Source organism: Microplitis demolitor, chromosome 7 (assembly GCF_026212275.2).
Source record: "Microplitis demolitor isolate Queensland-Clemson2020A chromosome 7, iyMicDemo2.1a, whole genome shotgun sequence".
Lineage (NCBI taxonomy): Eukaryota > Metazoa > Arthropoda > Insecta > Hymenoptera > Braconidae > Microplitis > Microplitis demolitor.
In genome coordinates this window covers 22,170,927-22,198,215 of record NC_068551.1, presented here as the reverse complement: position 1 = coordinate 22,198,215, position 27,289 = coordinate 22,170,927, and the positions used below count along the sequence as shown (strand labels likewise).

Genomic DNA, 27,289 nt, shown 5'->3' with positions numbered 1-27,289 from the left:
TATTTATTCACCTTTTTTTCCGAGTCCTTAAAATTAATCCTGAATATTTAAATGTCAGTGAACTTGAATTATGTAATTTTTTATTTCTTATTTAATTTTTAAATTTTATGAAAGTACAAGATCTTGGTGTCGCGACTAAATATCAAAGTCATTACGAAAAATTATCATTGCATTTAATTATCATCTATCAGAATATCATGCGTTTGTATTTGAGTAAATGACAACAAGTCGTGAGTTGAGTTATCTGATATTTAGACATGTAACCAAGATATTGATTTTAAAAAAAATCTAAAGAAAGGATGCTTCGATTTATATCTAAAAATAAATCCTTTTTTTAAAATTCAACCATAGAGTCGTAGTACTCTTGTAGAATTAATAACGACCGGTTACGTTGTGCAAGCAGAGAACTAGCGTAGGACTACTGTACACTAGTATTATATAGAGAAGTATATAAAAAGGAACAGCTCCAAGTCAATGCAGTAAATGCGGTTCAGCTGCAATCCTATCACGTAAATCGTCGACCGCTGCCCATAACGATTAGTATCCCAAAGTAGTAAACATTTTTTTTATCCACAAACTTTTACCATATCCAGTAAATTTAAACCTACAAATTGTTTAGAAAATTATAAGTTTATAAATCTCGAGCTGATCCTTTGCAAGTTTAAATCATGATTGCCATCAGTATCCATGTCCTTGCGGAGTAAAAATAAGGAAGTTGGAGTTGAGAGGATTGAATTGAGTAGGGTAAAAAAAGGGCGACGAGTGATTTAAACGAACGGTTGAGGGGAAGAAGCCCTGATGTCATTCTCCTTTTTAGTTTCTTGAGGAAAATTTTTGGACTTGACTTCTAAATTATTTTTTGAACAATGGATTTAATACATCTGGTGGTACTGCTACAATATTTCAACTTTATTTGACAATTCCTATCCTAAGTGGATTTAACTCATAAATTTTTTGTATTATTTATTATTTAGAGTAGAGTAGAAGGTCCATTTGTGGCCACTGTCCCATTTTTGGACATCTAATAATTACTTTAATTAATAAAAAAAAATTTCTAATGCAGTAGTGTGATAAAAGTATCATCGAACGCATTTTAAAATTAATTATATCGCGTATTTTATCAATTACTTTATTTAAATTTTTCAGTGGTCCAAAACTGGGCCTATAATTACCAAAACCGGTACCTCGACCCTATATGATAATTATATTAAAATATAAAATATTTTTTATGAAAAAAAATGATAAAATTAATCATTTTTGAAAGAAAAAAAATACTACATATATATATAATTGTATATATATATGTATAATAGTATCATGTGGGTGGTGGGGATCGAAGAGCTCGAACTCCCCTTCTACAAGTCGAGGAGTTGTACACATCGCGCAGTGCACTTACGACATCAGTCGATCGCTGGCTCTTTTATCGTGAAGCGCAAGCTCGAGCTTTTTCTCTTCAGCTTCGTCTCCTTCGTCATCTTTACCGTGATCCTGCGTACTGTCTAGTTAAATCTCGACCAGTGTCCGCCTTTTTTTACTTCATTACTTTCATTAATAACTCACTGAAACTGTCATCGTCTTCATCACCATCAACATCACATAAAAAAAAAACTAACAAGTGGACTTTTATTTAAAATCTAGTGACAGTGATTTCATTCAAATAAAATATCGTGATTTAAAATGAGTACGCCGGTGAAAAAGGTCCCCATTCATCTCCAGGTGAGTTTTACTTTAATTTATCTAATTAATTTAATTTATATAAATATGTAAAGAGAGTAATTTATTATTTTTAAATTTTACTTTATGGATTTTAGTGGACGGAGCTTTCGATTTATTGAAATACGCCCTTATTGTTTGGCTATTTTTTGAGTTTCCCGGTCTGCGCGGTAATTATTGATGAATATAAAGAACACAATGTCCAATATAACGCGATAGTAATTGTGGACATATATTTACACATGATCGTCCAGGTGTTGCGTAATTCCGCACTTGAATATATGAGGAGTATAATTATTGACAGAGACCAAACCCATAGTAGGCGACCAGATCATTATAACTATATTTATAATTACATTTATTGCTCCCTCATATTAATATACAATTCAAAAAATAAATATAAATATAAACATAAACAGAAGTGATGCGTGAGTTAAATTGCAGGGAAATTTAAAATTGAAATCTTACTTAAAAAATCACGGGAGCGTGTCGGTACTTTTATTTACAATTTATAAATATTTAAAAAAATATATAAAATTTTTAATTGAAGTAAATTAAAATATCGAGCAGGTGTTGGCGACTTTTGAAACCTCGAACGTTTTAGATCGGAGATAAAATAATAAAATAAAAAAATTTAAGTGATGGTAAGAAGCCACTTGTAAATCTTTCAACGCACTTCGCTTCCTTTCATCTCAGCCCATACTTACATATACATATATATTTTTTACAATTCACATGTATTATGTATCCGCATGTTTAAAAGGACTGCAGTTTAATACGGAGCAATAAATCGGTGATGGCAATACTCATGTCAGGAATATATATTTCAGTTACGGTCGTTGAGCTCATTGGCACGTGGTGTGAATTATCTTCACCTTGTTCATTATCTAATTATATATATATTTGTCTTACAGCAAAAACAAACAACAACATAAACAGAAACCTGTTCACTTAGTTGTAAAATTGCGCAATTTGTTGCTACTTGATGTTATTGTTAATTAAGATTAAGATTAATAATAATATATCTCAGCGTATAATTTAATTTAATAATTTATGGATCAAGGGTATGAGGAAAAATAATGCGTAGGTAAGCATGTGGGCATGACCAAACGTGTAAAAGGGAAATTTATTTTTAATCCTATCTTTCAATAATCACTCGAGGGTTCTACCAAATTATTGATCGGTTATTTTTTTCTCCCTATACAAAATAAAAATATGAATTTGTTTTCTGACAACTACATATTTTATCGCCTTGATAAAATTATCGTTATCAATAATGTTCGAACTTGAGGTAATTAATTTATCAATTTGGAGCTGATTAGTTCTGGCTTCAAAGTAAAAAATTTTATTTATTTTATTATCGACTTGCTAACGGGCATTTAATTTAATTGAATGTTTTTTGTAAAATGTTTATGGAGCAGCTTAAGTCAAAATACAGCTTTAGCTTTTTAGTATTAAGTATTAAGTATAAAGTAGATAGTATAGGACAAGAGTAAGTTTAAGTCTTGTGTAACTGACAACCGGAACAATCGGTTGTCCCGTTAGAATTTACGGTTGTAGTTGGCCGAACTAAATAGCAAATTCGTTTCATTTTAATAAAACCGACATATTATTTAAACAAATACCTCGTGTTTGAATTTATTTATCTTACGCGGTTCTTTGTCTACGAGGTTTAGTCTGCGGTCTGTGGAATCAATTTTACGTTTATTATTACAGTGGATGTACATCCACGCATTGGAAGTGAGAAATAAAGTAATTTCTTGATGTAAAATTGCGTTGTCGGGTTTTATGTACTCGAGTCTCAGTACTGAGTACTTGGATGATATTAAAGTTGGAATGGAATGAAACAGAACGACGATGTCGAGCCGACACAAATCGATAGTTCGTCGACACTATGTCGCGCAACGAATCCAACATTAGCGTGAAAATTTATAGCATCACTTTGTAAATCTATATATATATATATATATATATATATATATATAAGAATATAAAATTTTTAGATTTTTATCTCGCAATGGGATCAACTTGAAAATTAAAGTCAAAGATTTTCTTAAGGGAAATTTTTTGCTCTTGAAAAAAAGTAATTGAAAATTTCCGTAAGTCATCAGCGGAAATCAATACAAATTATTTTTGGAAATTGAGTGAAAATTTCACAAATTTATCTGTTATATTGCATATAAATATATAAGAATTTATTTTTTTCTAGACTGGAAAATTTAAAAAAGTATTTTTACTCCGAGGGGAGTGTTTTTTTTCGCAAAAATATATATTTTTTGCAACGTCTCATATATCTATATTTATCCTGATGATGCGAGCGATCTACTTGTCGGTTGGATTTTGCTAGTTTCTTAAATACAAGTACCATCCACTAGACTCTATTACAGCTAAGAAATATTGAACTTGAGCCAGAGGCATTTGGGTCGCACTTGCTTTCAATATTAAAATAAAAATATAAATTTCCCGCTGTGAAATGGTTTTCATGGGAATCGATTTAGACCATGCTTCAGTACATATGTATTCAATATTACTAGTGTGTTGTACTGTCAGTGTAAATATTATTTTAGTGAGTAGGGAAATATTGCAGTTGATTTTTAATTTATAAATAGAAAAGGATAGGGGACTGGCCAGGTGTGACTTGGGCATTATTTCCGGGCATTTTTGCAAATCAACTAGACCATGTTATCATTTTATCATATCGTAATTACATCGGCCTCTATTTCCCTTCAAACAAATTATCATTTTTAATAACAACTCACACGAATTATTTTTAAGTATTTCTAGTCCCTTTATTTTTTTATTTTTAATGACCTTTCACTAGGTTTACTGACCATGAGATAAATATTTATAAAAACTAGACCCACCGAACAGTGAAAGTGACCGATGTAATCTAAATTACCGGAAATATATTTTAGAATAACTTAAATCCGGTTTTTATTTTAAACATTTATGTTATTTTTGTTTTTAAATTATTTTGTTACATAAATATATATAAGGAGATAAATAATGTATATATATGTAAAATTCAAAATAATAAAACGGTAAATGACTCGTAATGGTTCACGAGGTCAGCGATTTGCGAATGCATAAATACAAAACAGTGAATGTTTACGAGCCGGAACAGCGAGAAGGGAGATTAGGATCCACTGGTGGAGTATCAACGTCTGCACATGTCCATCCAATGGTTGATGATATGTCCGTAGGGGCCAAGGGTAGTGGCCGCAAAACTCTCGGTGATGTTAAACGCTAGAAAATCCATATCGGCCACTACACCGCACGCTACTGAGGTCATAGATGTAAATAATCACGGGGGTAACAACCCCTCGTACTTATATATCTACTGCAACCGACACTGGGGTTAGCTTTATATACAACTGAGGCAAACTCAGCCTTGCTTCGCCTCATATTGCTATTGTCATGAAAGTATTCCAAGATAAAGGACTTTTGTTCACCCTCGCTCATAATTTATAAAAAAAAAAGGATAAGAAAAAATTTCTCCTCGCGAATTTTTATAAATTGTCAACTCTGAAGTCTCGTAATTTTAAAACAGTAGATTAAGATTTAAATTTGAATTTAAATATACAACAGATGGTTTTGGTTTGTCTTTAGTCTAGTCTACTAGAAAAGTAAACAAAGAAGTCGAGTTGATTTTAAATTTAAAAAAATATTGCCGGCTTTTGAAGATTTTATTTAATTTAATATACATATATATATATATATATATATATATATATATTTTTTTTTTGGGTGTAGGCAGTGAGTCCTAATTTTCTCTGGAATTTCTTCGGAGGCGGATTTTCTTGAAAAACTGGGATGCCCACTCGGAATTAAGAAATTTTTAAATTCTGCTTTGAAGTCAAATTAAATAATAAGAGGGAAAGAGAAAAATTTGAATTTTAATGCAGAGTTTAAATTGACAATGTAGTGGCTCGTGCTGTGTAGTAACGATCAACAAAATTATATATAATTATACAAGTACGCTCGGATAGATAACTGAGCTGTAAGACGTTAACGTAATGACGTACTGACACACTTTATTATGTATGTAATGATATACGTTATTTAATCGTGAATCTATAACAGCCGGCGATAAACTCTATCAACCGTGCACGATCATGATGAATTAATTTATTTTATATTTTTTTAACCAGTTCTCAATAGAAAAAAATTTGACTAATTTATGTCAACTTTGTTGCAGAGCGCAGCGAATCGTTTGCTGATTAAAAATGGCAAAGTCGTCAACGAGGACGAGATCATTGACAGCGACGTTTACATTGAGGACGGCATCATCAAGTAATTGATTATATATTTTTAATTCGTTTGAATTTTTTATTGATGAATTTTTACTTGCAGACAACTGGGACGCAACTTGATAATTCCCGGTGGTACGAGGACAATAGACGCACGTGGAAGATATGTTATGCCTGGAGGTATTGATCCTCACACCCACTTCGAATTAGAGCTGATGGGCGCAACTTCTGTGGACGACTTCTACCAGGGAACAAAAGCCGCCGTAGCTGGTGGGACCACGATGATAATGGACTTTGTCATCCCGCGGAAAGACGAGAGTCTTCTTGAAGCCTACGAGAGGTATCGCGCAACTGCTGACGAAAAAGTTTGCTGCGATTATGGTCTCCATGTTGCTATCACCAGCTGGAATTCCAGAGTGAGTATCCAGGAAGTTAAATGTGTAAATTAAATTTATTAGTTTCTATTTCCATGCGCCATCAGAAATTACAGATAATAAATGTAATTATTTAGATTAAATAATAAATAGATTAATAAAAGCAAATACACTAGACGTAATTGTAATGATAAATGCGTGGAAATGAGCGTAAGGTCATCGTGCCTGCACTATGACTTTCGCACGCTTACTGTGTGTCCTATAGCGATTACCGTTGAGTCATAATCTCCCATCTTCTGTGAATTTAATGCTACATATAAAACTCAACTACAATTTATCTATTCGCGGAATAATTTGTCTTATTTCAAACTTCTCTTACTGTAGTGTAAAAAAATATAGGTTGTCAATATCCACTTCCGGTAATTTTCTTTTGTCCGCCGTACCTTCGTACCCTAAAATGCGCAATAAATAATAATAGCTTATCACTTATTATCACTCTGACGTTCTCACGAACTCTACGTCAGTAATTATTTTTAACCAGACAAAAATAAACCTGCAGTAAATCATCCCAGCAATTAACTGACTCTGAAAATTACCTAAAACTTACGTGATTTGAATTTTAATTTCCTGTTTAGTAAAGGAAGTTTACATAAATAATTCAGGTCAACAGAACATGCCACTTTTTTTTTTATTTACAAACATTTGTTTTAAAAAATAGTAATCACTTTAATTATAATAGTTAATTAATAAGTGTTCTATTGTTACAAATATGTCGTGTAGATTCTTTAAAAATAATGAAGAACACGAGCCGTGAGAAATGGATCTCCTTTAAATTACCCGAGGTTTAATAATATGATCAAATAATTATAACTTATTAATTAAATAATTAAATTAATTAATTAGTTAGTAGTTTGTAGACTTTATTTGCAAAACTTCTTATCAGCAATTGCTCGATCGTGTTAACTTTTTTTTTGATATTAAATGAACTAATTAAGTGATACAGATATTAATTATTGCTGATGAACAAGAGTACCGTGAATTCAAAAGTGTTGATACGAAAAAAAGGTGATAATAAAACTCGCTGGTTTGCTTTCTACTTTTTTTATAATAAACAAAAATGGAAACACCAGCAAGTACAAGTACGAGTTTATTTAACTATACTTTTAAAGTTATGTGTTACTTATTCTCTCTTGTACTTCTCGAGCGTGATAAACAATCAGCCTACTTATTTTTTGCCTTAAATGCTGCAGCATGACGGGTTTAACAAGCTCTGATCAAATGGACAAAAATTTATTTATTATTTTATTTTTATTTAAATCTGAAAAAATCTTTGCTTTTTTTTCCTGATATAAAACTTTTATTGTTAAATCTCTTTAGTGGTTGATTTTTTTTTTGAAGTCATTGGGAAAGTAGTTGCGTGTATTTGCATCGTATGAAACTTTTGGCCTAGTTTTGTAGCAAGAAAACGATGAAGCTATTAAGAACTGAGATTAAATCGATTACTTGCTATCATTTTATAATTATCTTATTTTTACTGCTAATTAAATTTTTTTTTACCGCCAAAAATTTGAATTTTTAAATTATTGTTTATCTAGACGAAAGAAGAAATGGCGATTTTATCTCAAGAACATGGAGTAAATAGTTTCAAAATGTTTATGGCATACAAAGATTTATTCATGCTCCGTGATCCAGAATTAATAGAAGCATTTACTGCCTGTAAAAATTTAGGAGCCGTTGCGATGGTTCACGCAGAAAATGGAGACATTATTGCTGCAGTAAGTTATTATTAAATTATTGTTTCCAGTAATTTTTATTGATTTATTGATAAATTGATAAATTGATTGATGGCAGAACACTAAAAAATTATTGGACGCTGGAGTAACAGGACCTGAAGGCCACGAAATGTCACGACCGGAAGAAGTTGAAGCTGAGGCAACGCACAGAGCCTGCGTGATTGCCAGTCAGGTAAATTTCCAATCGACTTTAAACGAGTATAAATTATTTAAAGTTTAAAGACGCTTGTGCACGATCAATATAGGTGTACAAAACAACTGTTTATTGTTTGTAGAATAAAAGTTTAAGCTTGTTATTATTTTTGTCGTTAAATTTTAAATTCAATTGTCAATGTCACTCGATTTGCTGAGTAAACATTTATGTTTACAGTGGATAGAAATTTTTCGTAACGATTTTGCTGGGGTTTGAAATTAAACTTGATAGTCTAGTGTACGGACAAAAGTCACATTGACATAAACGTGCCGACACTCGAGAGTTACGACCGGATGTCACGACTCGCTTATAGTCTAGCAAACTATCACCATATTTACTTGGATGTTTTTTTAAAATATATTTTCTTGGATTATTATAAAAAAATTCTATTTATTAATCAAGGACACGAGCAATTGACAATTGAATGCACTTATTATTATTATTATTATTTATTGTATTGCATGTAATAAATGGCACAAAAAAAATTAGGTCGGCTGTCCATTGTACGTAGTGCATGTGATGAGTCGTAGCGCAGCGGAAGCTATTGAAGAAGCCCGGAAACGAGGGGTATGTGTTTGGGGCGAGACCCTGGCCGCAGCACTTGGCACTGATGGTACCAACTACAATCACAAGTGCTGGAGACATGCCGCTGGTCATGTTCTCAGTCCTCCACTTAGACCTGATGAAAATACTCCCAAAGATCTTATGATTAAATTAGCAACGTGAGTTTTATTAATTATAGACTAACCCAACAGCAACTGACATTAAGATAAAGTCAACTGTTCAGAGTCTCACCGACAGTTTACCCAACAAACAACTTTTTACAATGACAGCAATCAGACATTCAGTAATTTTTTCTCAAAGACTCGACTTTTCTCCACATGGCAAATGTTATTTTTATCTCATTACTTGCTTATACTTTTACATATTTATTAAAGAGACGATAAATAACTTAACTGAGGTGACAGTTATTGTCACTGTTTATTTTCTCTCTTAGTCATATGTTTAAAATGAAATAATTGATTGTCAAATATTTGCTTATACTTTTTATTGATATATTTAAAAGGAACCCTCGTGCTCGTTTAATCATCAGCACATTTATATTTATTTTAAATTTAGCACTTGGTGCTAAAGCATGACATCAGTTTTCCTTGGCTCATGTTTACATTTATTTTAATTATTTAACTTATTGTTTATCACGAATGTTGCTAATGAGTTTGCTGGAAAAAAATTTTGCACATTTTAGAAATTGTACAAGTATGCGAGTGATAAATTTAAACGGGCTGTGTATGAAATATGCAGGTGAATTGTCCATTGTACGTATCAGCGGTGATGAGTAAGTCCTCAGCAGATGTGATAGCCGCCAAGCGCGATAATGGTGTCGTGTTTGGAGAAGCTACGGCGGCTAGTGTAGGCATCGATGGTAGCGAGCAGTACGGAAAAGACATGGAAAAGGGACGACGATTTGTAACTAATCCTCCTCTTAGACCCGACCCCACCACGCCTGCATATTTAATTGAAAAGCTCGCCGAGTAAGTAGACAAAGTTCCTGTAGATTGATGCCAAGATACCAGAGTATTTAAATAAAATAAATGGTAATTTAATACGGTATTGGAAAGTTTTTTACGGAGGAGTTTGAATTATTGAACGAATAAAAAACTTTTATAGAAACTTGTAATAAACATATATATGTGATCGATTAACAGGCTCTCGAATTTACTTATTAAGAAGTTTTTAAGAAAGTTTTGTTAAAGTATTTCATGGGAAAGTTTTAGAATTTTCTAGTTATAATTTACTTCAATTTGTGAAATTTTTAAAAAATTATTTTCATAGAAATTTATTAGAGAGATTATAAAATAATTTTTTTTAGAAAAATTATGGAGAATAATTTTTATAGAAATTAAGAGAAAGTGATTTGTAAGAAAATTTTTATAAAAATTGATTTGGAAAATAAAAAAAAAATGAGTTTAAAATAAAATATGATGTAATATATATATATATAGAGTCTACAAGTTTGATTTAAAGGAATTGAGAATAATTTATATGGTGTTACTGAAACAGGAAGCATGTAATGAGTTATAATCTAGACAATTTTGCCTATTTTGTCAATTTATATAACATAAATTATTTATTTATCATTAAATATCTCATATATCATAAATATTAATACTTATTAAAATAAGAGCTAAGGAAAACTGAATAATAAAGATTGCTGTAACTAATTACGCAATTACGAGCAATAAAAAGAAAATAAATCATTAGAGTTTATGCCGTATTCAATTATGATAATCCAGTAATTAATTATTTATTTCTTCATGACTATGTATCTCTTAATGTACAAGTACATTATATATATCTTGATATTTAAACGTAGGGACGGACTGCAGTGTACCGGAAGTGACAACTGCACTTTCAATGCTGATCAGAAGGCCCTTGGCAAGGATGACTTCTCGAAGATACCCAACGGCGTAAATGGAGTCGAGGATCGAATGTCCATCGTCTGGGACAAGGGTGTGCATGCCGGCATCATGGATCCTACGAGATTCGTCGCCGTTACTAGTACAAACGCCGCTAAAATATTTAATTTGTACCCGCGGAAGGGAGTGATCGCTCTGGGCTCAGATGCTGATATTGTTATTTGGGATCCGACTCGCAAGCGAGTTATTTCTGCGGATACTCATGTCCAAGCGGTTGATTTTAATATTTTTGAGGTAAGTCTCACTATTAATTTAGTAAATTTTATCTACTAAATGGAATTGCGATTTTTCTTTCCTAGGGAATGGAAGTTACTGGAGTTCCTGAGTATGTAATTGTCAGCGGAAGAGTTTGCGTTGATGAGTGTGACCTTAAAGCTGTTCATGGTTACGGAAGATTTATTGAAACGCCGCTTAATCCTCCGTATGTTTACGACATGATTGATGAGCGCGAAAAGGTAAATACTATTTAATTTATAACTTTTTTTGTAACAAATGGATTTAACTGAAGACTTTTATTTGCATAGATACCAAGAGGAGTAGCAAGAAGTGCCGCAGATGCTAAAAAACACGCGGATGAAGACGCGGCCCGTGTAAAAGCTCGCGAAGCCGCGAAAGTTGCTGCTGCTGCGCGCATGCAGCCGAATCAGACCAATGGGACCCATGAAGTTATTCGCAACAAACCTAAATTACGAGAAATTTCTTGCACTCCAACACTTCCGGAGTCTGCTGTTGTCACTCCTTCAGCTAGGGGACCACGTCTAGAAGGACAGAGGAATCTTCAGGACTCTACATTTTCTATCAGTGGTAATTTCTATTCTGAATATTTCTGCCTGAAAAATTTTTTAAAATCCTAATTACCATTGAACTAAATAAATTTTTTTTACAGAGGATACTGATGAAGCACGACGTGCCTGCATTCGCGTAAATAATCCACCGGGTGGTCGTAGCGCCGGAGGATTCTGGTAAATTAAAATAAAAAAAACTCAGCTAAAGGGTATGCTTATGCGCGGGTACTTTATTTCGATACAAAAAAATATCGGAGACAAATTTAAAAATAAATAAACTGACGCAGGATAATAATAATAATAATTATCCTTAAGTTAATCGGGGCTTTTTATTTTTTGCTAATCACCAAATACTAATAATTAAGTTGTCAAATTAATTGACTTTCTGATTATCGGTAAAAATTAAAACTCGCATAATTATTATTATTATAATAATAATAAATAATCAGGCTTAACTAATTATTTATAAGTTACGACCAAACATTTTGAACTCATATGTATTTACGCATAATATCACTCATAAAAAATAATTTATCAGTAGATTTTTATTATTATTTAGTTTTATTTATTAACACTCATATATTTAATATACGAAATAAATTTACACAAGAGGCTAATATGTAATTTAGACTACTAGTAGTTTTTAAATTTTTTTTGTTGAAGAAATTATAAAATAAATAACAATTGGTTAATTAATTGATTAAATGATTGACGATTATAAGTTTTATTAATTAACAGATTGGGTATGTTTATAAAAATATATATTGTGTGAGTTTTGAATGTTGTGTATGTCGATTTACCGAGCACTGCGTCGAAGCTTTGACCACATATTTGATAAATTATAAATATAAATTAATATTTTAAAGTATAATTAAAAGCTTTTGCGTTCAGTTAAAATTGTTGGAACGAACGCACAATAAAATCGAATTTCTTTTATTATTGTCATTAAATTTAAATGTTATATATATTTTAATTGATCTCTACAGTAATAAAAGTTATCATTCAAGTCATTAAATGTTCCAGTGACTTATTTTTTTCATGTTTATTAAATTTATTAATTGATTATATTAATAATTTATTTTAATGTTGATATTTTATTCTCTTATATTAAATATATATGTACGCGAAAGTATAAATAGTTCAATCTGCGAAATAAATTATAAGATTTTTTAATAATTAAAATAAAATGTCAAGGAAATTTGAATTGCATTTTTAAAAAAATTTAAATTACGCGGGAAAAAGTATAATTTATTTCGATGTTTTATTTAAAGTATTTAATGATAAATATATGATAATAAATGATAATCAAAGATGTTCATACGTCATATGGATGTAAGATAAGTAGATTTCTCTGCACTGATATCAGAATTTAAAATTATTGTAATTAAATATTTAAAAAAAAGCAGCCAAGAATTTTTACCATCGACATATCGGTGTTCAATTGACAGTTTGGTATTAATAATTAATTAATAAATAAATAAATAAATAGTTATCGTGCAGAGTTTAAATCTACTTGATTATTTATATTTCCTGTATCTCGGATAATTATTTTATTCGAGTGCAGTCACTGTGGGTATTTTACTCCAAATATATATCACGAACCTTAAATGTATTAAACCGAAACAATAATAATAAATAAAATAATAATAATAATAGTAATAAGAAGAAGGCAACTAAAAGTAGTATAGAAAAAAAACTTTTCTACTGACTCGCAATCGCATTTTAAATTTATTTACATTTGGTAAATTTTTTAACGGATAATTTGATATAAAGTAAAACTCGCGTAAAGAACAAATGGTGCCTGATTGAATTTTGGTTGGCAATTAAATTAAATTTATTGTACTTTTAAATTTATTGAGGTCTACGTGCATACCATGCAACTATTAAAGGAAAGTGAATGCTGAGGGTGAAAAGTGTTTACTTAAAAGGTGGCTTACGCTGAGTAATTATTTGGTTACATATATTATATGATATTTAACATTAACAAAAATATACATTATTAATTAATTATTAATTAACATATTTATATATTATTAACAGTTGAATCTATATATTTAACGATACAACTTTAGAGTACATTTATTTATATCTGTTATAAATGTATGTGATTGCTTTTAATAAATATATTAACATACAATAAAATAATAATAATAATAATAATAATAATAATAACTGTATGAGTAATTACTGCATGAGTTTATTTATTTGATATTATGACTAACCAGCAAATTAATTATTCAATTATTATTTAATTGACAGCAGTCTTATATCTACTTATCAAAATAAAATTCCCAGAGCTCTTATTGGTTCATCTCCCACCAGTTTTGACTCCGGTTATAATTACACTCAAAATATCAGTTTTTTGTAATAATTATCTATGAATTAATCACATGCCGATTTCAAATATTAAGACATTTTTATTGATACTTATATTTATTTTTATTGAGCAAAAAATTTTCAAGGTTTGTTATCAACCTTCAATATGAGTTTCCTCAACTTTCTTCCTTGCTTTCTCGAGTATTTGTTTTAGTTCATGTGTTCTTGCTGTGTGATACTAAAAAAATAATTTTTTTAAATTGAATATTAATGATAATAATAATTTTTTACAGGAACTCTGGAGGTACTTACGCCTGAAGCATTTCTTGAAAGAGTTAACTGTCCGTCTAATCTTCTTCCGTCAACTAGACCACAATACTGTTCCAATTGTCTTTTTGTAAGACTAAATAATTCAGAGCCAGTCATTCCTTTTAATTGTTTGCATATTCTGATGATTTTAAATATTTTAATTAATATACATATAAGTAATTACTATCAATAATTAATAATCAAAACTCTAAACTGCTTACCTATCAGAGAAACCTTTAGCAGACAACCAGTTTTGAACTTCGCTTGGCGTCGATTGCTGGTCAATAAATATTTCCGGTGTCTTAACAACTTCAACATGTTTTTTTTTATCCCGAAATAGAGTTAATACATATTTTAATTCTTTGTGCATTTGATTTTTATTAGATGATTCTACAAAAAATTTTAAATAAATCTTACTGTTAGATTTTATTAATTAGCTATTAATAAATTTTTTAATTACCTTCATTCAAAGAAGAATTACTTTTCAAAGTACTGCTTCTACTTGAATCAACAGAATTAACTTCCGAAGGAGCTGAAGGAATAGGCAACGGAGGTGGTGGAGGAACCATTGCCTGATTTTTCAAATTATTCTCATCTAAAAATAAAAATTATTAATTAATACTATAAACAATAGATATAAATTCCATGGAAAATTATAATTCAATGCATACCTTTGCTGACAATAAATTTTATACAGGAAGCGAAAAAAGCTGTGAAGCTCAAAAAATATAATTACGATTTATAAAAACAATGACAATAAAAACATCAAGGACACAAATTTCCCAAAGCTCATAAAGACAAAAGCAGACAGTTTATATATTTGATTACATTTATTGAAATTAATTAATTAAAAATATATATGATTTACATAAATTACAATACAGTGAAATACTGGACGGATAACAAAATCCTTATCCCGCTGACAAAATCGTTTATATTTATTGGAATAAATATCTTAACTATCTATTTATTCAAATAAATATTCAAAATTTATTTTTCACCCAATTACTTAGAGGAAATTACGAAACAAGACTTTCAAATATTTTTTATTAATTAAAGTCTTCAAGAGATTCATTATTTCACAATTACAAATCCGTTTAAATCCACAGTCCCACGGTGTCGAGATTTTTTTTAAAATTATAATGGAAGACGTGACATACAAATATATGAATTTTTGATCATTATATCGATTCTCATTTAAGAATAATACCAAATACAAAAGCACATTTAATTTTTTGCAGACAAATACATCCCACATAGACAATACAGAGACAAAACACTTATGTACTAGTTCAATTATCATTATAATTATAATTAAAATAATTAATATTAAATGCGTTTAATAAAATAAAATAATTATTAAATGCTGATTATAAATATTTTAATAATACGCAAGAGATTTCAGTTCATTTACGATATTACTAAAATATTAAGACATAAATTCACTGATTGTTAATTAATTATTTTAAAATAACGTTTCAATTAAAATAATTATTTAAAACTAAATTTGGTTAGTTGATTGATAAATACCACTTATGAAATTATAATCAATTATTACTTTAATTAATAAAAATTAATTCAAAAATAATTATATTTATAATTATAATATATATTTATATATATTCAACTTTTGATAATTCTCTAAGCTTAATATTATCGGCTGCAAAAATTTCCGAGGCTCATTAAAGATTTTAGTAACAGAAAACTAAAGAGCCGCGGAATATTCCCGCACTCAGATATTTATCTTTAAATACTTTTCTAAGTACAAGAATTACTTAAATAAAATAATCTTACAGACAGTAAGATCGTACATTTCGAATAGCCTATTTATTTGAATTGATAAATTTATTTAGTTTAAAAAAAAGGCTTAAAAATATCGGAATTCACCTTTCTTACCCAGCCGTTCTTTGCGCACCCAGTCAGCGGGTGCCGGTGGTGGAATTGTGTGGGGTCTGTGAGTTGCTTCCGGTCCAGGACTAGTACTAGTGCCTTCTATCTCTGAGTCCTGAAATTCCCAATAGTAAATCAATTAAAATAACTTGCAATAAATATCGATAATTAATCGCGACTCACTTATTTTCTTTGAGAGTAGAAATTAATAATTTAAATGCCAAGTAAATGTCAAGCTACACAATGATCTTTGACATTCTATTGATCACTTATATTTAAATTTATTTATTTAAATAATCACTGACCTCGTAGTTGTAACCGTGCCCTTGTCTCTGGTATCTCGTGGTGTATAACGGGTTGTTAAAAACATCGTTGTCACCGGAATGGTTTTGATTGTGGGGTGCGACAATGGTGTGAGGAACATGAGCGACAACTCCCCGAGAATTTCTGGCCTTCCACCAATTCCTGCTGTCATCAAGAATCTCCAAGTACTCTCCTCTTACGACTGTCAATTCCTTGTCATTATTTGCCGTACGCGGATAAGTTACTTGCACAATTTTAGCATTCTTGGCCAATAAATCATCAAGCCAAGCCTCCTGAGCCCGATCAATCGCTGGAGTTCCCCGCGGTCCGCGCTCGATTGAGTCCACGGAAATGTCACTGTGCGCACGTGTCTGATCCACTCTCTCTCGATCTTCTCTGCTGTATAACTCCGAGCCTGGCCCGTAATTCCTGTCAAAGTAATCGTTACCGCGCTCCTCGCGGCTCTCGTACTCCAAGTAGTCACTGCTGTAATGCGACTCCTCGACATCTCTGTGGTTGTAGTAATTATCTGCCTGCTGCTCGGGAATTTCATCGCGTTTTTGTTTGTCTGCATTTAGCAGCGAGGCCAGATGATCGTGATCGCGGTCCTCGGGGATGGGGTACTCTGGTGACCAGCCGTCCATGAAGATCGGGTGGTAAGGTGGCACATGACCTTTCCACTGGTCACGGGGGACCAACCAAGTGTCGCCAAGGGAATGCCAGAGTTCGGTTTCCTTGCTGGTCACGCAATTTATCAGCAAATTGACGGCTTCGCGCGTCAGCAGCGGTGACACAACTTTGCTTGGTAAGTTTGTGTCGTAATTAGTGTCATGCGACGCATCAACAATTAATGCCAGTGGAGTAAATAGAAAGTGGACGAGTTCAGGTGCATTTGGATCATGAATATGAGCTTTCAGTTTAGCCAATAAATTAAATGACAGCTTGAATTTTTGGAATATGTCAATAAATTCAATTTCCGGCGGTGGCTTTGCTCGCATCGTTAGCATGCCGTCTCCTAAATTTCGCTTCTTGCTCTTTCGATTGCGACGTCTTCTTTCTAATTCACGAGATGCCGCTGCCGCGTGCTGCAATCGCGCGATAAATTTCTCTATATCATCAAAACAGTGATTGAGTATTGTTACGTCACGTTCATACTTTTCAGAAGATGTCGATGACACCTCATCATTATTTTCCTCACGATCATTTGGACCTTTGATAAAAAATATCAAACATTAATTTCCATCATACATTTATTGATTAAATAATTATTTAAAACATTTACCATTGGCATTAAATGCTGAGACCTGCTCACGAACATTGACACCATTGAGAGGTGGCTCTGGTGGCGGAAGTGCCGGCGGAGGTGGTATCTGTCCTCTAGGACCACGTGGTGACCCTCCGGGCACTAACTTTCCCATTTGCAGCATCTTCAAGTCTTCAACCAAGTCCTGAGCGGATATACTTTGGCACTGGAAGATATGCATCTCTGCCCGCTGACCAGAACCACTGTCATCTCCAACAGTGAAGACCAGAATGTTGTTGTACATCTCCATCGGATCCCGAGATGTGAAGGCCGTCGGTTCTTGTATCAATGCGGCTGGAAATCGTTCCATGACCGCCTACGAGCAATTAATCATCTAATTAAGTAAATAGTTAAAAATAATTAATGGCATTTAATAAATTAAATAAATACCCCAGTTTCATTATCCATAATTAGAACCCAATTACGCTCAAGACGTAACTGCATTTTTTGACTCCATATTCCATTGCTCTTTTCTAACTGAAGAAGACGACGCATACCGTCAGCCGGGTAAACAATTCCCGTGTCTTTAGTGACTGTGAAAGTGGCCAAGTGCTCCATCATGTAGGTCGGCTCGGTTCCGCCGCTGCGGCTTCCAGATGAATTCGATGGTCCACTCGGCACATCTTAATAAATAAAAAAAATACATTAACATTTTTTTTTTATTGCCCGCCATTAAATGAGAGAAACTGTTCACAATTTAATTATTTAAGCTTTAAAAATTAATTGTTAATTATTAATTACCTTTGGAATAGGGCGAAGAGCTGTGGCCACTGTTGTAGTACGGCATTTTTGTTTATCTGGAAAATAAATGATAACAAGGAGTTTAAAATGATGACATTTGTATGCGCAAGAACGGAGTAATTGTTTTTTTTTTGCAGTCAAGAGTATAGTGTTCTATAAGCAAGTACAGTAGTCGCTTGATGTCCGGCTGTTCTTGCCCATCAAGACATGTCGCATCCGGTTAATGTAAGTAAGAACATCAATGTAACCAAGTCATCGGGCGGTAGCTCCGTACTTGGTGACAGGAAAGCTAAACTACTTAATGTTGAAATGAAATTCCAATCGGCCTAATTTGCACCTTGTGTTTAAAAAATACTCTTTAATGTCATATATTACTTCCTTTTACAGATATTTTATTATTGTTGTTAAAACTTTTTGTTTCTTATTTCTTACATTCTCCGTGATGTTATTTTTCAATGACTTTATTTTACAAATTTGACTTGTGACATTTTAGGACTTTAAATAAAAAATGATGACTTTGAGTCAGTAGTTGTCAATTTGTAATTGTAAAAAATAATTTAACACGATGGATAATTTATTGTCAACAAAATTAGTCGATCACGTAAAACTTTCTCGTCGGGGAATCATGGGCCAGTCGAGCCGAGTCGATTGATCATCCACTAAGTCAAGTGAAACTTAATATCTCCGTCGAGATTTTTTACTCATACGTTCATACATTCATATGTATGTCGGTACGTACATTTATTATATATATTATGCAGTTATGTAGTTATGAGACAGATTTTTCAGAATGGATTCTCTCCCAGCAAGAGCTTTTGGAAGATACTTTATCTCAATACCGTGATCAAAATAAGAATAAAACTTAAATGAATAAGAGTCGCATGAGGACTGCATGAGACGGGCAACGAACTGCAGGATAACGGCATTTGCCCATGTCGAGAAATCTTATTACATTTTAAAATAACATTTTTCATTCATTATTTTTAAAAATATACTTTTCTCAAACTATTTTTATTATTTTCCAGCCGCTGCCCTATGATTTGCTCAGCAATTATTAAATATAAAAATAGCCGAGTGCATTCAAGGACTTGGAAATGTCTAGTTGACTCTTAAATGTCACTGAAATATGTCTGAAATCCATCTAAGGAAGTTTCACTTACTCCATTCCTCTCATAGAGGATTATAATAAGAGAACGCTCATACTCATGCTCATACTTAATGAAAGTCTATCGCTGATTGCTTCAGCACTTGGGCAACCAAAAAATATACAATTAAAATTTTTTTAAATATATACATATATATAATATTTATTGCGAAACAATAATACGCGCACATACTTTTTTATATTGACGTTTAGAAAATAAAAATTAACATTACTTAACATTTGTTATCTCACGTGAATATTAGAAAGTTTTTAATATTTTAAAACAAATAGCGTTTTCCATCATTACACGCAATATTTCATTTAAATTATTATTTTATATATATATATATATATATATATATATATATATATTTTTTTTCGTATTAAAAAATATTTCTATTTCTATCTATAGTTATAATTAATACTGTGCAGTAATCAATAATAATAATAAATATAAAAAAAAATGAAGCAGCTCATTATAAGATCGTTATGTACCCAAGACATGTAATGAATAATTTTTAATTTAAAATGTAAATGTTGATGTATGATGAATCATGTAAGATGTTTTCATATAAGGTATGATGATGATTTAACGTCACCAGTCCCTCTGCTATTGTGCTAGTGTAGGATGTTCATTAAACATAAAAAATTTTAGCTTTACAAAGAAAAGAGAAGTGACAATTTTGTTTTTAAACGTAAAATCAAGTCAATTTGCGTTAAAATGTGCAATAGTTGAGAAGTATATATATTTATATATATTTTATACACTGATGTATGTAATGTCTTAAAGCCTACGCTGGTAGCATTTGAAAAGGTCGTCGCTATATATTTAACATACTTTTCTATTGCACACTTTAACGCAAAATACGGCAATAATTAATCAATAATCAATAACAATAATAATTTATTTATTTATTTAAAGTAATAAAGAAAATTGAGCGGAAATGAAGAGAAAGTGAGTGACAAAACCGCTGAATGATGAAATTATTGAACAGTGACATCGGATTCATTGTCATGACAATTATATAACATTTAGAGACAATATAATAGAGTAACTGTGTCATTCGCGTGTCTTTTATTTCCTGCGTTACAAATAGACTAGTGAAGATACAATTATACTATTAAAACAATTTACATGTCTTCACTCCAATTATTTTTTATGTGCCATTTAAATTTTCTCAGCGTTGAAGCTGCTACTAAATATTTTTATCAGCAGTTTTTAAAATAAAATGTATGGATAAAAAATTAGTAACATTTAGTAGGTAATGTGTAACTCATATTCTTAACATTCTTCAATTACATACGGACTTTCGAACGCAAAATCATCGCCGATACGATCGCTGACCCATAACAGTATGTGGCACACCTACTATTATTACTATTATACTTGAGAACTTAAACTTTGCGCTAAAACATTTAACGAGAGTATCTGAATATCTGAATCATGGGTACAGATATATATGTATATATATAACGTAATGTGTATTTATTGACGTATGTATGTATTAGCCCAAGGCAACAATTTTAATTCATTTTAGATTAAACGTGAGTAAACGCTAAAAGCTTAACCGATCAGATCGTTGTGAGATAAGTGATATTTAAGCAACGGGTTTAGTAGTTGATAATAACAATAATGATAATGATAATTAAATAATGCTGAGTATTTGACGAGTTTATCGGAAGTTAATATTTGCTGATGAAACATTTTTGTAAATAAATTGCTCGTTAGTATTTTACAACTTGTTTGGTGATAAGCATCATCTAATCCAAGATCTTAAGCGATAAAGTGCGGGGTTGAGAATTAGATTTAGGATTGACAGTAACCTTGAGGTTCTCGTTCAAGGCTAAGTCGGTGTCCAAGAAACATCTTCCGGGTAAAGAAAGTTGGACATCGCGGGTTGCAATCTATGTGTGTGTAAATGGATTTTGCTCAAGTATTGTAGGTACTAGTAAGTGTATTACGGACATACGGAGAACTTGGGAACCCCATAGCTATAATTAGAGAAGAGTTACCACACTCCCAGTTCATCGACCGTTACGCCTATCCGTGCGCGCCATTCCGCATTCGATGCATCCAAGGATTTCGTTTCTTGCCTTCATATATATTAATAAATATAAATATATATGTTTGTATGCATATATTAACCATCCACGCGATACGTCAACCTGTCCTGCTATTCTTCATTAATATATTTATTTCTGTTGTTTGTTGTGATAGATCTTGCGCAACATGTATTGAACTTATTGTTAAATATTGAGAAACAATTTTTTTTTTTTTATGAAACTTTTAAATAAATTATTGTTTAGAAAGTTGTGTTTTCATTTTTAAAATTAAAATTCATTCATTTTTTCTAATTGAGCTCCAAATTTTATTATGAAATTATTCTTTTTTTTTTTAGAGTTTGTGTGAAAAAAAAATTACGGTGACGGTGATATTTATGAGTTTTTTTTTGTATTTGAAATGTAAGGAGGTTTTGAGCCTTGTTAATAGTGTGTAAGATGTAATGTAAGAATATATTTATATGTGATATAAAAACGTGGGGTATGTTGTGTATGAAGAGTGAAGAGAGCCGCGTGAAATTACTTATGAATGCTCAACTCGGACACGCCCAGATTGAGTAAAAAAAAATATTAAATTATGGAATGTGTCGTGTAATACTGTCTTGTTTGTTACGTCCTTGAACGTACTCGTACCCTCAGTGAGCTTCGGAATTCAGGACACTATTATTTTATTTATTTACACTGACAACAAATAAAAATTACTTAAAAAAAAAAATTGTTTGCCGATTTAAAATAAAAAACTCGAGTAGCAAAAACTCTGTGATTTAACTTTAGTAATTTTTATTTTGAATAATGTGATATCTTAAAGTCTGAAGATCCTTGACACGATTTGATTTTTATCAGAGTACCACTCCTTGATTAAAAGTTAATAAATATATAAGTAAGTAAACATTTACTTACTTATTTATTTATTTTTCGATATTAATAATTTTAATAAGTATTTTAAAAATTGCAGGTAAGAAATTTAATAATAATGGAATAACTTTTAGCCGGATCCTTATTCAACATGTGAGTAAAAAATCTCTTGACATGGAGCTGATATTTAATATGAGGAAAAGAGAAAAGAAGTTATCGAGAAAATGAGAACAAGAGATGAGAGGAGAGAGCACGACCTCTTCTAAGGAATGCGACTGAAGTGATTCTCATCTCAACTTCAATTTTATTTATTACTTTTAATTTTTTTTAAATTTTATTTATTTATTCCTCCTGTACTCCCATGATTAAATAACTCGTTTATTGAAATCAAAGGTAATAAAAAATAAACAAATGATGATTACCGCAAATCATGTGAATTTTTATACTTAAATATAATTATCAAAACCGATTGAATAGTCTGCGCAATTAGACCGGATGCGAATGGTGAATTTAAAGCAAAACATTAAAAAATCTACCGGAACGGCAGTACGTTAGTGCAGAGAGTAAGTAGTAATAAGGGAAAAAAAGGGGACCGTAAGAAAAAAAATGCCGGTATTTTGCGTCGAACTAGCCGTATGTTACGGTACATTAAAATGATAAGCTTCGTGCGGGTAGTTGTAAAAAGAATATGTAGTATGTGATGTTGAAATGGAAATCGCATGACACGAATACTTTTTTTTTTTTTAAATATTATGCAGAAAATTTATTTTTATTTTTATATTTAATAAATTTATTTAAATTTAATGCTTATCAATAATCACAGAAGATGTTGCAGCCGTGATTCTAATCAAACTCGCAGTGCCTGAGGTGAATTATTATTAATGACGCGGAAACTCGACGAATATATATATATATATATATATATATATATATATATATATATATATACATATATATATATATATATCGCACCTGATTATTTGTATCTTTATGTACATTTAACATGATACATTTATCACAAACTCTATTCATTCATAATATAGTTTTTTTTTTACTATGCATTCAAAAGATGATACTGAAGTTAACCGACATCTAATTATTAAAAAAAAAAATATTTTGGAAAATTGCACCTACAGATTTTTGAATTTTCTACATGTGCATTTTTTTAGTTTTTTTTTTTTTTTTTTAATTAAATTGTTGAAAAAAAAATCAAAAATCATTAATTATCTGTTAACCAGTATCATATTAAAAAGTTTGATTATTTTTTAAAAATAAGCCGCCATAAATACGCCGTATGACTCATTGATTGCTTTACTAATTAGTGACTCAAAAATGTATTAATGGCAAAAACGCATTAAGTCAATTATCAACATAATGTTTGATACATAAAACATTTACTTTACTTAATCGAACCGATAGATACCGAATTTAAAAATTTGAAAAAAAATTAAAGATGATAAAGTTTAAATATTTTAAAAAATGATTAAAGTAAATTTATATCTTATCATATCACTATTCCACGAATTATTTTTTTTAATAACTGATAAAAAATATATTATATAAATAATTAATATAAAATAAAAATAATTATTGCGCACAAAAAAATGACATTGTATTCAAATAAAATCGTGATTAGAATAAATAACTTAATATCCACGTGAAAGAAAATATCCGCAGCTGCATCAGGTAAAATATTAAATTTATCTTAGCTACTGATCAAGATATATGTATATAATAATTTATATTATTTAGTTGTATGCATCAAGTGTGGTATCAAGTGTTTGCGAGAATCTCACACCTTATCGTCTACTTCTGTCAACTGAATAAGTAAACACGCGATCACATGACAATTCACTTAATACTCAATACTCTGCCAATGTAATAACACAAATATTGAGGAAAGTAATATATAATTATAATTATCGAGCGAGTAACGAACGAGCACGTGGACGAAGTAAAATATAAATACCACCAACAATTATTATTTTTTAATAAAAAGTACTCATATGGTAGAGTCAAGTAAGTATATATGTTAAAGATATACCGTTAATTCGAATGGAACGTGGCAATTATGAATTCTTACCGTCACTTATAACGTTTGATATATTTAAATCCTATCACATGTCATTTAAATTAACAATAAGAATTTAAACTTCCAGCCAGCATTCGGGTTTAAATATTATTATGATGCAGCTGGTATTTCTGACGCAGTGATAATAATTTATCTCTTCAACACCTCAGAGCCCCTGGAGAAAACAATAAAACGATAAAATTTAAATATATATCGTCGAATGGACAGATATTTAATGCATCAGTTGGTATCTTTCTCCAGCACAAACCCGTTGTGTGTTTAATTTTTATAATAATAATATATATTTGTATATTTATATTTATACATAAACCACAACAAGAAACATCTGGCTTAGCATCTCTTTTTATTAGCTGGTAAATAATCCCATGGAGAGAGACAGATACTCCATAGGTAATATATTAAGTATGGCCAGAGAAAATATAATCGGGAATTCACTCTCCTGCATTAACATAAATTCCAACACTTAACTTTTATTTAAGTATCGAAAATAACCGTTTTGATGATATTAGCTCGCTGATATTTTCGAGTATACTTTTAGCATGTGTGTGATGTGTAAATATGCAACAAAAAAGTGCATACTGAAGTATGGAGAACGCCACATCAACTAAAAATCCACACATCCTGGCTTGTATCAAAGCTAACTTCCGTTTTAAATCAATTGTACGTCATTAATGAGAGAGTTGCTTTATATTTTATAAAAAACCTACTCGCTACTTGTCTATCCAGCTCATAAATACCTTGATAAGTGTCTGAAGATATTACAGATAACTCTTATTTACTCAGATTTTAAATATTAAATATTTCATTATTTAAATAATATCACGTTTTGATTGTAGATCTTTGGATCACTGGTGCTTATTATTTAATGCTATTTTTTTTTTTTAATTATTTCCCGGCACTTGCACAGTACTTAGAAGAATACTCAGTTTAGGGCACCCACTTAATTGTTTATTACTTACCTATATGTATATATTTACAAGACTCGCATACTTATACGCACACAAGTAATTTTTAAAATGTGTTTTTTACTGTGAATAGAATTTGTGCTCAAGTCGCACTCATCCTCGACTGGAAATACCTGAGCTACTACCTGAGGTCGTCTCTTCTACCTTTCAGACGCTGACTTTCTATTGCGGCGAATGCCATTGGTAGAATTTTACTCCCACTTTGCTGGCATTAAATCGGATATGAGATTATTAATCGGTTACTTATTCATATCAGGTGCGTATGGATTTAAATAATTCGATTTTTTAAATATTATTTTTAAATATTTTATTTCGCAGCCGCAACCCCTGAATTTATTTCAAATTATTTAAAAGGGGGAGGTACGGGTGCAAGTTACGAGTTCTAAGACAGCATCCTAGAGACATCTGTTGTCATCGCTGGGTAATTAAAAAAATTTGTTGAGGAATTTAGTTGTTAAAAAAAATGATTATTGACGATATTAAGAATGAAGATTTTAAATAAAATAGAGAAGATCCGCTGTGATCGTTGAGCGTGAAGAATTTCACAGGAAGAAATATCCATAAATAAAATGAAAACATTGCAGCTGATATTTAAATTATAAAATAAAAAATAAGATTGAATATTTTACAGCTCGAGTGATTTAAAATTAACATTTATTAGAGCATTCTCGAACTCAATTTACATTTTTGCTTTTTTACTATTGACAGAAAAAAAAAAAAATAAATAGTTTATGTAAACCAATTTAATTATTTTAATTAACTAGCTTTTATTATTTATAGTATATATATTTTTTTATTCATCATCAGCAAAGTCGCCGGGCTTCTTTCTCACCAGGCGCTCGTGTTCCTGGTTTGCCCAGGAGTAAATCATGTAGCCAATGACGAATGCTGTAACATTAATCAATAATTAATCTTAGAATTCATTTATTTATGAGTGTGAATGTAGCAGACGCCAATTTTAAAAATTTTAGAATAGATCAATGAGTAGAGTAAAAATTAAAAAATGCGTAGACAAATGAAAAATCCGTACGCGCATTTTTTTAAATTTCATTATTTTAATTCATTTATTTATTTATTTAAAATTGTCTGATGTCTGCTACATTCATACTCATTATTTTACAAATAAAATAAAAGTTAATAAAAATACATACGTGGAGCAACACGGAGCACTTGCTCACGGAATCTACGGATCATGTTAGGAACTCCATGATTGATGGCACCAGCAAAAGCTTTCTGCTCAAAAGGACTGAGTCTGAAGTAGACAATTCCTCGGATTTTGGCTAATTTGCCAAATTCTAAACCACGCAGTACTTGAGTCTGAAATAATTATTTGTTATTAATATAAATATGTATTAAAAATTTACAATCAATAAATTCTACTCCTGGTCATGCAAAAAAAAAAAAAATGTCAGTGACAGTAATGAATTATTTTTCTGCAATTTTTAATTGTTCTAAATAATTTATTTTTTAATAATTATGTAATAAAAACTTACGGTACGCATTTTTACTTGAGACCCAGACGTGAATGAAAATCACACCGAAGTGAAGTCTGTCAGGTCCACCCTCGGAGCAGGTCAGCTGTTGATCAAAGTTTCTAGATCCAGTTCTCAGTTCTACCAACAAAGTGCACAAAAATAAAAAATTATTTTTAAAATTTTTCATTGGACCCCAGAGCCGCCATTTTCTGTCTCCAAGCCAATCGCCTTGATCTTTAGGAAAAATGAA

The 27,289-nt window shown here is 30.9% G+C and overlaps 3 protein-coding genes across 8 annotated transcripts; 1 reads left to right on the top strand and 2 right to left on the bottom strand.

The window, feature by feature from the left end:
- Window positions 1-1,401: 1,401 nt before the first annotated feature.
- On the top strand, window positions 1,402-14,285 carry LOC103569440 (dihydropyrimidinase). Of its 3 annotated transcripts, none has more exons than XM_008546740.3 (11): window positions 1,402-1,716; window positions 5,912-6,006; window positions 6,067-6,379; window positions 7,933-8,112; window positions 8,189-8,302; window positions 9,626-9,855; window positions 10,698-11,034; window positions 11,100-11,255; window positions 11,325-11,604; window positions 11,687-11,762; window positions 14,195-14,285. In XM_008546740.3, the coding sequence occupies exons 1-11, from the start codon at window positions 1,678-1,680 to the stop codon at window positions 14,217-14,219; spliced, it is 1,845 nt and encodes a 614-aa protein (XP_008544962.1). In that variant the 5' UTR covers window positions 1,402-1,677; the 3' UTR covers window positions 14,220-14,285. The 3 variants fall into 3 exon arrangements, with proteins under 3 accessions (XP_008544962.1, XP_008544961.1, XP_053596378.1); XM_008546739.3 differs by lacking the exon at window positions 9,626-9,855 and adding an exon at window positions 8,813-9,045; XM_053740403.1 differs by lacking the exon at window positions 14,195-14,285 and having other exon boundaries at window positions 11,687-12,051.
- LOC103569439 (epidermal growth factor receptor kinase substrate 8-like protein 2) lies at window positions 13,760-25,681 on the bottom strand. Of its 4 annotated transcripts, none has more exons than XM_008546737.2 (10): window positions 25,559-25,680; window positions 18,448-18,503; window positions 18,097-18,329; window positions 17,686-18,022; window positions 16,406-17,613; window positions 16,098-16,215; window positions 14,671-14,805; window positions 14,432-14,600; window positions 14,214-14,349; window positions 13,760-14,139 (listed from the first exon to the last, which is right to left on the bottom strand). In XM_008546737.2, the coding sequence occupies exons 2-10, from the start codon at window positions 18,491-18,493 to the stop codon at window positions 14,056-14,058; spliced, it is 2,466 nt and encodes an 821-aa protein (XP_008544959.1). In that variant the 5' UTR covers window positions 18,494-18,503; window positions 25,559-25,680; the 3' UTR covers window positions 13,760-14,055. The 4 variants fall into 4 exon arrangements, with proteins under 4 accessions (XP_008544959.1, XP_008544960.1, XP_053596376.1 ...); XM_008546738.2 differs by having other exon boundaries at window positions 16,107-16,215; XM_053740401.1 differs by lacking the exon at window positions 25,559-25,680 and adding an exon at window positions 25,337-25,536.
- A 520-nt stretch (window positions 25,682-26,201) lies between these two features.
- On the bottom strand, window positions 26,202-27,167 carry LOC103569441 (cytochrome b-c1 complex subunit 8). Its single transcript, XM_008546743.2, has 3 exons — window positions 27,058-27,167; window positions 26,716-26,881; window positions 26,202-26,452 (listed from the first exon to the last, which is right to left on the bottom strand). Exons 1-3 carry the CDS (start codon window positions 27,064-27,066, stop codon window positions 26,358-26,360), a joined length of 270 nt encoding a protein of 89 aa, XP_008544965.1. The 5' UTR covers window positions 27,067-27,167; the 3' UTR covers window positions 26,202-26,357.
- Window positions 27,168-27,289: the final 122 nt, after the last annotated feature.

Excerpts from the sequence above, each read along its gene's own strand:
- LOC103569440 (XM_008546739.3), top strand. The coding sequence starts at position 1,678 with ATGAGTACGCCGGTGAAAAAGGTCCCCATTCATCTCCAG. Across the intron at positions 9,046-10,697 it reads CTTATGATTAAATTAGCAAC|GGACGGACTGCAGTGTACCG; the intron begins GTGAGTTTTATT and ends ATTTAAACGTAG. Across the intron at positions 11,763-14,194 it reads CGTAGCGCCGGAGGATTCTG|GAACTCTGGAGGTACTTACG; the intron begins GTAAATTAAAAT and ends AATTTTTTACAG.
- LOC103569439 (XM_008546737.2), bottom strand. The coding sequence starts at position 18,493 with ATGCCGTACTACAACAGTGGCCACAGCTCTTCGCCCTATTCCAAAG. Across the intron at positions 14,806-16,097 it reads AGAACGGCTGGGTAAGAAAG|ATGAGAATAATTTGAAAAAT; the intron begins GTGAATTCCGAT and ends TTTTATTTTTAG. Across the intron at positions 14,140-14,213 it reads TTTCAAGAAATGCTTCAGGC|TATCACACAGCAAGAACACA; the intron begins GTAAGTACCTCC and ends TTATTTTTTTAG.
- LOC103569441 (XM_008546743.2), bottom strand. Across the intron at positions 26,453-26,715 it reads AGTGCTCCGTGTTGCTCCAC|CATTCGTCATTGGCTACATG; the intron begins GTATGTATTTTT and ends TTAATGTTACAG.